The sequence below is a fragment of the Lissotriton helveticus genome, chromosome 10 (genome assembly GCF_964261635.1).
Source record: "Lissotriton helveticus chromosome 10, aLisHel1.1, whole genome shotgun sequence".
Lineage (NCBI taxonomy): Eukaryota > Metazoa > Chordata > Amphibia > Caudata > Salamandridae > Lissotriton > Lissotriton helveticus.
This window is the reverse complement of record NC_136071.1, coordinates 336,835,791-336,847,675: the sequence shown is the minus strand read 5'-3', so window position 1 is coordinate 336,847,675 and position 11,885 is coordinate 336,835,791. Positions and strand designations below refer to the sequence as shown.

At 48.7% G+C, this 11,885-nt stretch overlaps 1 protein-coding gene across 1 annotated transcript in view; it reads right to left on the bottom strand.

Moving 5' to 3' along the window:
* Window positions 1-331: 331 nt before the first annotated feature.
* LOC144783788 (uncharacterized) overlaps window positions 332-11,885 on the bottom strand; it is a 232,268-nt gene continuing 220,714 nt past the window's right edge. The window contains exon 4 of the mRNA XM_078662487.1: window positions 332-8,204. Coding sequence (XP_078518613.1) covers window positions 1,291-8,204 — 6,914 coding nt within the window. The 3' untranslated portion in view covers window positions 332-1,290. The remainder of the gene's footprint in view (window positions 8,205-11,885) is intronic.

Genomic DNA, 11,885 nt, shown 5'->3' with positions numbered 1-11,885 from the left:
TTAGTGAATTTTTAATCTTTATGCTCTGAGCTCTTTACTAATGGCCCCTGCAAAAGAACTACTTTTCTTGGTGACTTTCTGTGGAGCTGTACATGGGCTAATTGGTGGCTTGGGCATCTTGACCTGTGTAGCTTTGAATGTGCTCCCCTTTTTTGTGTGAAACCCTATTGTCAGGGCAGCTAATTTTGACTCTGCTCAATAATATAAATATGTCATCCGAATAAGTTTGTGGTTAATATACCCAGGCAAAGCAAAATAATAATGTACCGTCAGGCTGTGGAACTTACCTTTGCCCCTTTCTTAAGCAGAAACCAGTGAGGAGAGGAAGGAGTCTTGTAAAGGCAAAATATTTATTACCCTAAAAAATTAAAGCAATAAACATGAATTCACAACACGCATTATTTACAGAATAGGTTTCTGAGGTAGGAGTTCTATATTACAAATGGATTAAGTAATGGGCAGGATGTTGTATATACATGGGTTATTCCTGGAATACAAGAGGAAATACCTATTGGGGGATGTGTTATTAATTAATTAATTAATGGAGTCAAACTGAATCCTTCTATTTACATAATTTTCATTCTGAAATTCGTTCCCTTGTTTAGGCAGCAGGACAGAGAAAAAGTGAGGGAGGGACATAAACACCCACCTTAACAAGCACATTCTCAATTTAATAGGATTATTGCCAATGTAGGGGCATTAAATTAGAGTTCCCTATGTGGAGAATCCTCCAGTTGTCTTTAAAACCTGAAGTAGAGCGTACAAGAGAAGGCTGCACAAACGGTGGCAAACAGTGTTTCTTTTTCAATGAAAAGACTAGTATTGAACACCCACTACTGTTTTCCAGTCACCATTTATCTTGCCACAATCTTTCTAGTCACAGCCTTCTTGGCTCTCATTAGGACAGCTATGTTTGATACAGATTCCAACACTGCCAACACTAGAAATTGAGTTGAGATGGGCAATGATTTCCAGCAGTGTACATACCTGCACATCATAGGCTAAAACGTGTTTATGTCTCTGTGCACTTCGGCTCTGTGATTGCAAATAATGTCTTTGAAGAGGCAAATGTATTTTTCATTTCTATTATTGGAACTGATACGCAATAGTGATAATGAGGAAATGTCCGCAGTTGGCAAGAAAACAAAGAAGAGCGGAGTCCTCCTATGCATAATAGGCATTAGTCGCACAAAACATATACGGACAGAAAAAAGATTCTGTCTTTCTGCAGGGTTCTTGTGCCCATTGTCAGTGTGTCTAGGAAGGCGACATAGTCACTAAACATATGACCTATACTGTTACAACATACACTGTTCCCAGTTCAGAGCTCTGCGTCGTGTACAGAATGGTTGGAGAAGGCTCTGAAGTGCTCGTTGTAGACGATGCAACTGGGGGATCTTCAATTTGTGAGGCTTCCTTGGGACGCAACTCGCGAAGAGTCTTATTCATATGCATGCAAACCGACGGTCTCTCTTCTATGTGAATTCTTTGGTGCGAGCCAAGACTTCTGGGACTGCCAAAGCCTTTCTCGCACTCAGTGCATTTGTATATTCCCTCCTCCGTATGAACAGATTGTTCAGTGACATCCCCCACGCTGTTCTGTACAGAAGACTCATGACCCACACCAACGGTGACCACAGGAGAATGCACAGCTGTAGGATTATCACTAGAGACAGTTGTGGTAGTGTTAGTTAGTTCTAATCCTTCCGAAACAGTCATGGGAGTGGTGTGCCCAAGAGTTAGACTCCCGCTAAGTGCAACTGGCATAATGTTTCCGACGCCTAAACCTCCATTCACTGCGACAACAGTACCACCACTAAGACCTAAACCAGTACTTATGTGAACAGGTGCAACCTGGGTAACAGCTGTAGGAGTGGAGTGCAAAGGACCCAGATTCTGATTAAAATTAACAGGAGCGGTATTTGCAATTCCTAATCCCCCAGTGACTGCTACAACTGTATCACTGCTAATTCCCAGGCCTCCAGTAATGGGAGCGGCATTCTCAAGAGCCAAACCTCTGTTTAATGTTACCACAGTGGGACTGCCAAATCCCAGGCCTCCCACGGGAGTAGCAGTATGATGGACTGACTCCATAGACACAGAGGGAGCAGTAAGAAGGATGCTCGAAGTTCCACCAGTAGAGGCCTGTACTACTCCCTGGCCTGCATTAACTGCAATGGGGGTGGGCTGTCTTATGCTGATACTGCCACTCACAGGAACTGTATGTCGAACTGCCGAGCTCACATTTACAGCTACTTGGGGAGCCGATCCAGTGTGAGGCCCAATGTTTACAGTTACAGGGTTAGCTTGTCTCACCCCTGTGCTCTCTCCAACCGAGATGGGAGTTGCAAGCACAAGTCCTGAACCCATGTCAAAGGTAACAGGGAATGAGAGCATGATTCCTTGACTACCATTAACTGTCACAGGGGAAGCTGTGTGCTGAAGCCCAGAATTTCTTCTAATGATAAAGGGAGAAGATGCATGCAAAGAGGCACCACTCTGGTTAATGTTAAAAGGGGGGATTGCAAGTCTGGTTCCTCCGCTTCCATACATGGTTATGGGTACAGGTTGAGTTGTGGTTGACGTCACACATACAGGAATGGAATGGCGAACTAACTGACCCCCAGTAACCATGATGGGGGGAGTGGGTTGTCTAATTAGCTGTCCTTTAGTGACAGTAATAGGTGGAGCGGTGTACCTGATTATCTGACTTCCAGAGACACCAATCGGGGTAGAGGTGTACCTCACTATTTGACTCCCGGTGACAGCAATTGAAGCTGCAGAATGCCGGACTGCTTGACTAGCAGGAACCAAAATGCGAGGACTGGCAAGTGTGACTCCCTGGCTCCCTGTAACCATAATTGGAGTAGTGGCATGTCTTACGTCTTGACTGTTGCCTACCGGGATAGGTGGAGCTTCCTGGGTCTCAATAGTAGGAATTGTTTGGCTTCCATCATGGTCGACGTTAGTGATAAATGGAGTCTCATCCCTTACCCCCTTACTCTCTATGTTAATGATGGTAAGATTATCAATGGGCATCGCTGCAAGTCCCATTTCCACGCTCTCAACACTAGTGGCTGGCGGAGAGACAAGTTGTACAACCTCAGTCTCAACATCAGAAATAGGTGGAATGACACTACTCGCAACTTCACTTTCAAGACAAGAGGGAGAGGTATTACTAGTGTCCTGACTGTCAGTGTTTGAGATGCCATTATTTATGATAGAAGACCTTACCTGCCCGGCCCCCTGGCTCTCAATGCTGGTAATCACAATATCAGCAACTGTAGAAGTGGCACCTTCCATGGCCTGGTGCTGAACACACGTGGCAGGGGGAGGCGAAAGACTTGCTTCCTTACTCTCTGTTGTGGTAAAGGGAGAAATGGCATACTGAACATCATGGCTCTCAGTAATGGTGATGGGAGCACTGGGACACCGAACATGCTGAGTTTCTATACAGGTGGGGTGGCCACTGGGACTCTGGGCACCCTGAATTTCATTAATGGTAATGGGGGCACTAGGACAACGGACACTTTGACTCTCAGAAGAGGTGATGCAGGAACTGGCACAATCAACAACTTGATTATCTGTACAAGTAATCGAGTTACTGAGACACTGGACAGTCTGACTATCAGGACTTCTATGACAAGCACCAACATGACTTTCCTTGTTAGCAATGGACGGGGGGGATGCAGGCCTCATTTCCTGATCCTCAGTGTTGGCAGTGGGAAATGCTGAGCTCCTCGCAGTCTGACTCTCAATATCTGTGAAAAAAGGAGTGGTATGGGTTGTAGTCTGTGTCTCGTCGTTGGTTACAGCAATGTCAGGAACTGGAGAAGCAAAATGTTGCACACTATGATCCTCAACATTGTTGATGTGGAGAGAAGCACATTCTAACTCATCATTCTGAATATTAGTTTCTGGACACGTTTCAGGCCTCACACTCAGACTCTCTATATTAATGATAGCCATACTAGTGACAGGCGGAGGGGTTACTTGAGTCAAACCATGATTCTCAATATTAGTAACTGGTGGAGTTCCCGGTCTCACAACCGGACTCTCAATACTTGAGAGGAACGGGGTTTCAGGACTCTCAATACTAGTTAACATTGGGGTTCCTTGACTTACATTTGGACTCTCAGAACTTGTGGCAGGTGGGGTTCCACAAGCCAGACTCTCAGTAAAACTGACTGGCAAGGGTCCATCGCTCCTATCCTGGCCCACTGTGAAATTATCAAGTGGGGTTCCAGGTCTCTCATCCTGGTTTTCAGTATACGTAACTGGCAGTGATTCATGTCCTTGGCAGTCCATGTTATTGTCCATTGGATTTTCTAGACTCACGCCGGGACTATCGTTAAAATCAACTAGCGGGATTCCTTCATTCATACCCTGACTCTCGATGCTAGTGACCATCAATGTTACAGGGCTCACACTCTCAACATTAGTGGCCAGTGTGGTTCCATGACTCATAGCCTCACTCTCAATAGGAGTGGCTGGTGGTAATCCATCACTCACACTTTGACATTCAGTGTTACAGACTGCTTTTGTGCCACCATTTTCACACTCTGTCTCTATGGTAGTGACCGGCTGAGTTCCGTGACTCACACCCTGACTCTCAATATTTGTGATGATAATATTGCCGATGGGAGGAGTAGGAGAACTCACACCCAGACTGCCTTTACTCATAATGGGGGAAGTAACCTGATTCGCTCCCTGGAGCTCAGAATTGTCGATGAGTGGACTAAGTCTTACACTCTGACTCGGAGTACTTGGTGTGGATGGGGCGTTCTGGAGCTCAATGGCTGTTACAGGAGGAGAGATACAGCTAAACTCCTGATCCTCAACACTAATGACACTGGCCTTAGCATGGCTCACACTTTGACTCTCGAGGTCTTTGGAGGGAGATGTAGTATGTCTGGCCACTTTATTATCAACCGCATTGAGGGGAGGAGACGGGCTCCTTAGCTCTGGGCCATCCCTGATTATGATAGGTGGAGCAGAGTGACTCCCTTCCCGATTCTCCTCAGCGGTAATGGGAGGTGAGGCACACTCCTCATGGTCATCTTCAATAACTATGGGAGAGGAAACGCTTACAGTTCCTCGAACGTCACCTGTAACAATGGGAGGTCCAGCATCTTTCTCCACTGGTGTATCTTCAATAATAATTGGTGACGTAGGAGGATTAATTGCCTGGCTCTTCCGAGTAATGGAGGGTGATGTTGAATCACTTCCTATTCTACTTCTGCTTGAAGCTGCTGAAGCCTCGTTTGATGCTCTGATCCTGTTAACTGACTGGAGATTACTTACTTCTGGACTTTCATCAATAATTATTGGAGATGTAGACCCACTTAAACCTCGGTTCCTATTTGTGGCAGGAGTAATTATATTTGGTGTTTCATCAGGCCTTATCCATTGATTCGGAAGACGGGGAGCAGGGTTTATTTCAGGATCTTCACTTATGACAATTGGTGAGGTGACTCTGCCTAATCCACGACTCAACTGAGTGGTTTGCTTTGAACCCACACCGCTAGAGGCAGCAACAGGTAATGAAGCTGGTCTAGTGCCTACAATCCCACCAACAGCAACTGGTGGTGCGTTCTTAGGACCATGGCTCCCATGATTGGTACCAGTTGTCATGGCCTGTCCAGTTCCCTCTTTTCCATGAACATTGGTTTGAGCACCTGCATATCTAACACCATAACGCCCACCAGCAGTAATAGGAGTATCCTTTGCTATCTGGCCAGCACCAGATGTCATAGTGCCAGGTACATATCTTACTCCATGATTTGCATTACCTGTGGCCGTGGGAGTTGAATATCGTACCCCTTGACTGCCATTAGCAACTGCCTGAGAAACTGAATACCTATTCCCCTGATTAACATTAGCAGCTGTGGGTGGATTTGAAAACTTAACAGCCTGATTTCCACTAGAAGCAGCAGACTGAGTTGTAAACCTAACCCCCTGGTTCCCACCAGCAGCAGCGGGGGAACTTGAAAACCTAACCCCCTGGTGCCCGCCAGGGGCACCAGGGGGTACTGAATGTCTAACCCCCTGGTTCCCATTGGCATTCACAGGTGGCGCTGAATACCTAACTCCTTGATTTCCACTTGGAACAGTGTTCGGTACTGAATGCCTAAGCCCTGGATTCCCACTAGATGAGGCTGGGGAAGTAGGAAATCGTGCTCCCTGACTTCCACTAGCAGGGGATGTTGAGTGCCTAACTCCCTGATTGCCAGTAGGAGCAGCTGGAGATGTTGAATATCTAACCCCGTGGTTGGCAGTAGGAGCAACGGGGGAAGCTGAAAATCGAACCCCCTGACTTCCGCTGCCAGAAGCAGGAGACGAAGGATGTCTAATTGTCTGATTGCTTGCAGCAGGGGGACCAGTACTCTGGCTTCCATTACCTCCAGTAAGTGAAGCTGGGTACCATATCCCCTTGCTTCCACCATTGGGAGGAAAAGGCGTGGAATACTTGGCTGCATGGCTCCAACCAACATGAGGAGGAGCTGTAAATGAATGTCCAGAACTCTCAGTCACAGATGTGGTAGTATGTGACACTCCCTGACTGCCACCAACAGTTGTGGATGTGCAGTAGGTCATTCCACTACCGCCAGCTGAAGACGGGGGTTGTAAATTAGTATGGCCACTAACAGTTGTTGGAGGGGTTGAACGTGTAACACCATGGCCAGCACTAGAAGAATTGGGATACCCAATACCTTGACTGCCTGAAAAGTTACCAGGGCCTGAATGCCTAACACCTTGATGGCCACCAGAGACTGGAGAAGAGTATCGAGCACCTGGACTCCCACCAACACTTGCAGATGGTGCTGTATATCGGACCCCTGGATTTCCACTTGATGTTGCAGTTGAATAGGGTGGAGGTGGTGCAGGAAACCTAGCACCTGGGCTTCCAAGAACAGTTCCAGCATTTGAATAGGCAGGAGGTGGTGCTGAAAACCGGACACCTTGACTTCCAACAACAGTCGCTGGTGGAGCTGGATACCTTACTCCTGGGCTTCCACTAACCATAGATGGATGAGAGGCATAGGTCACCCCATGCACCCCTGAGGCCACCGGTGTTGAATACATAGCTCCTGGGCCGCTACTGGCAGTAGAAGGATGGCTTACAAAGGTAGTCCCATGACTGCCAGTAGCAGGTGGGGAAGAAAAGCGAATTCCCTGACCACTGCTGACTGCTGCTGAAGTTGAATATGTACCTCCATGACCCCCAGTAACTGTAGCAGGAGGCGAAAAACGAACTCCGTGGCCAACAGTGACTGGAGGAGTTGAGTATGTGACTCCATGTGGAGCTGAATACCTAAGTCCCTGGCTCCCAGTAACAGGAGGACTCGCAAATGTAGGTCCATGGATACCACCAACAGCAATAGGTGATGTGGGATACCTTCCTCCTGGGCTCCCCCCAACATTACCAGGAGAAGCAGTGAAGGCAACCCCATGACCCCCAGGAGCAGAAGTAGGAGGGAGAGGAGGTGGACAATAACGAACTCCATAGCTTCCATTCATAGGGGGGTTTGGATATCGAGGCCCATGACTTGAGGCAGCGGTATTAGGAACTGCATAGGTCAACCCATGACTGCCAATAGAAGAAGCTGGATATGCAACTCCGTGGATTCCACCAACTGGGCCAGTGTGGGATGGGTACCGATGTCCTTGGTTGCCACCAACTGAAGACTGGGACGATGCGTGTGTTGGGTCAGAACTACTGTACACAGGAGGAGCCGACTGCCCAATTCCCAGGTTTCCATAGGCAGTAACAGCAGGATTTGGTTGCCGGATTCCAGGACGTCCATACATTGCACCAGGTGACGTTGGTGGTCCAAACTCTTGGCTCCCATACGTGGCAACAGAAACAGGCACATGCCTGTGTCCAGAAGTCCCATCAGCGACTGTCGGCTGAGGTACACAGTTATAACCAGAGATCCCATCAGCAGGAAAGGGGTGATTCATAAATCGGATTTTTTGGTTCCCATCAACACCGACAGGGACTGGATGATAAGGGCCTTGAGATCCCATTGGAAAACTGGCTCGGGAAAGTCTGCACTGATTGTTACATTTCTGCCCGCACTCCAGACAACGCATAAAATAGTCTCTTTTTTCTTGGGAGGAAGAAATCTCGCTTGGATGCTGCAGACTCCAATTTTCGAGTTGAAGCTTTTCAATGCCAGTTTCATTTTCAACCTCGGCAGCTGGGGGGAAAAAAAGAAATTCTTAAAAGGAAGAATATTTTTTACACAACATATAAACAATCAGCACATTAAATTGTTATTTTTAACAACGACTGTAAACAATTATTTCATAATAGATGTTGAAAGAATATACATGTTAATTGTATCCCAATTACAAGTCCTATTTAAATATGAGTTATGTAAGCTGGCTACCAATTTCTAGTTCACATATTTTGTTCCCGCACAGAGAAAGATTGTCATTACTACTAGGCAGTTTCCCTAAGGTTTATACATTCTGACGTTTGCAAGAATCGTTTCTAGAGCGGGGTCACAACGGAGTTCCCCTTCTTGCTCAGGTCTACATGCAAAAGTATGTATATACAATGCCTGAAAACGTTCGTGTTTTTATCTACAATACATGAATATAACATGGGCTTTACGCTGAGCAGAACAAATCCATCAAGCTTAAATCTCTTGATATGAAATGCATTTCCCTTTGTCCTAGGTGTAGGCCAGAAAGGTTTTGAAAACGTACTTCTTGATCACAGGAAAGCAATACATTTTCAAAGGGGTATTAGAATACGACTATATGTATTTTAGGCAAAAAGTACTATATGGAGGACACATGGAGTTACACTATCTACTTACTATGCTCTCTATTTGGTATAAATTGACTTATAGTTTATTTAATTCGCATAAATTTGCGCCAGAGAGAGCAACAACTGAATGTATAACTATGAATACAAATCTTTCAAAAAGGTTAATACAATAATCCAGACAGACAAAGGGTGCGGTGCGCCTACGTGTCTGAATGTCAGGTAAAACATGGTCATTATTATAATCATGATCGAAGAAAAAAAAAACGTGAAACAACAATTGCAATTAATAGTTTCAATGATAAAACGTGATCAAATCAGCTCGTTTTGTTGTTGGTAAGTACTGGACGAGGAGGGCGGCAGCGACAATTGCTTGTGCCTTTGGGCAGGGAGTAGCTAAGGCAGGAAGGTTAGTTGGCTGCTCCGACTGTGATGGTCCACGGGCCTGAGCTCCACGACTCAAGGAGGTAGCTTGTGGGTCACGTGGAGATGTTTCGAGCCTCAAGGAAAGGGGTACCTGGAAAAAGGCAGAGAGGCGACACAGCCAGCCGGGATGCAGGTAGTCTGGGGCAATGGTGGTGGGCTACCGCCAGATGGTCGGAGACTTCCACATAGCAGTACTCATGCAACAATTCCTCGATATTCTGTGTAATATGCTTCCATTAAAAATCAAATACTAAAGTGCTTCTAAACTTTAAATGGGACAAATGGTAGCCTGTGCAACTCTCAGCCATGTTAGAACGGTAATTAAAATGTATGAAAATCAATAGAAAGTGAACAGCAAAAATAAGGATGCCAATAGCCCTGTAAGCACTTAGCGGCTGCCAATATCACATAAAACAAGCATTTACAATGCAATGGTCTCGGCATTATTAAAGGTAGAGCTATTGGCATTGCTCATGACATTTTTTTTAAAATCATAAATAAATGGCATTGTCATTTACATTGCCAATAGCTGAATCGTTAAATAAATGGCATTGTCATTTACAATGCCAATAGCTTGTTCGCTCGCAAATGCATGACCTATTGCATTTACACCCACACAGAGCAACACACACAAAGCCACCCACACACACATACAGAGCCACCTACACAGAGCCACCCTCACACAGACAGAGCCACCCACACACAGAGCCACCTACAAAAAAAAGCTATCCACACAGAGCCACGTACAAAAAAAGCTATCCACACAGAGCCACACACACACACACACACACACACACACACACACACACACACACACACAGAGCCACACACACAGAGCCCGCACACACACACAGAGCCCGCACACACACACAGAGCCGCACACACACACAGAGCCGCACACACACACAGAGCCGCACACACACACAGAGCCACACACACACACAGAGCCACACACACACGCACACACACACAGAGCCCCGCACACACACACAGAGCCCCGCACACACACACAGAGCCCCGCACACACACACAGAGCCCCGCACACACACACAGAGCCCCGCACACACACACACACAGAGCCCCGCACACACACACAGAGCCCCGCACACACACACACAGAGCCCCGCACACACACAGAGCCCCCCACACACACACAGAGCCCCACACACACACACAGGGCCCCACACACACACAGGGCCCCACACACACAGAGCCCCACACACACAGAGCCCCCCCACACACAGAGCCCCCCCACACACAGAGCCCCCCCACACACAGAGCCCCCCCCCACACACACACACACAGACCCCCCCACACACACACAGAGCCGCCCACACACACACACAGAGCCGCCCACACACACAGAGCCCCCACACACAGAGCCCACACACACACACAGAACCCACACAAACAGAGCCCACACACACAGAGCCCACACACACAGAGAGCCCACACACACACAGAGAGCCCACACACACAGAGAGCCCACACACACAGAGAGCCCACACACACACACACGCAGAGCCCCCCACACACACACGCAGAGTCCCACACGCAGAGTCCCACATGCAGAGCCCCCCACATACGCAGAGCCCCACACACGCAGAGCCCCACACACGCAGAGCCCACCACACACACGGAGCCCCACACACACACACACACACAGCCCCCCCACACACAGACACAGAGCCCACACAGACACAGAGCCCACACACACACACAGAGCCCACACACACACACACACAGACACAGAGCCCACACACACACACACAGAGCCCACACACACACACACAGAGCCCACACACACACACACACACACAGAGCCCACACACACACACAGAGCCCCCCCCACACACACACACACACACAGAGCCCCCCAACACACACACACAGAGCCCCCCCACACACACACAGAGCCCCCCCCCACACACACAGAGCCCACACACGCAGAGCCCCACACACACACGCAGAGCCCCACACACACGCAGAGCCACACACACACGCAGAGCCCCACACACACACGCACAGCCCCACACACACACGCACAGCCCCACACACACACGCACAGCCCCACACACACACGCACAGCCCCACACACACACGCACAGCCCCACACACACACGCACAGCCCCACACACACACACAGCCCCACACACAGCCCCACACACAGCCCCACACACACACGCACAGCCCCACACACACACACACAGCCCCACACACACACACACACACACAGCCCCACACACACACACACACACAGCCCCACACACACACGCACAGCCCCACACACACACGCACAGCCCCACACACACACGCACAGCCCCACACACACACGCACAGCCCCACACACACACGCACAGCCCCACACACACACACAGCCCCACACACACACACACAGCCCCACACACAGCCCCACACACACACGCACAGCCCCACACACACACGCACAGCCCCACACACACACGCACAGCCCCACACACACACACAGCCCCACACACACACACAGCCCCACACACACACAGAGCCCCCCACACACACAGAGCCCCCCACACACACAGAGCCCCACACACACACAGAGCCCCACACACACACAGAGCCCCACACACACACAGAGCCCCACACACACACACACAGAGCCCCACACACACACAGAGCCCCACACACACACAGAGCCCCACAC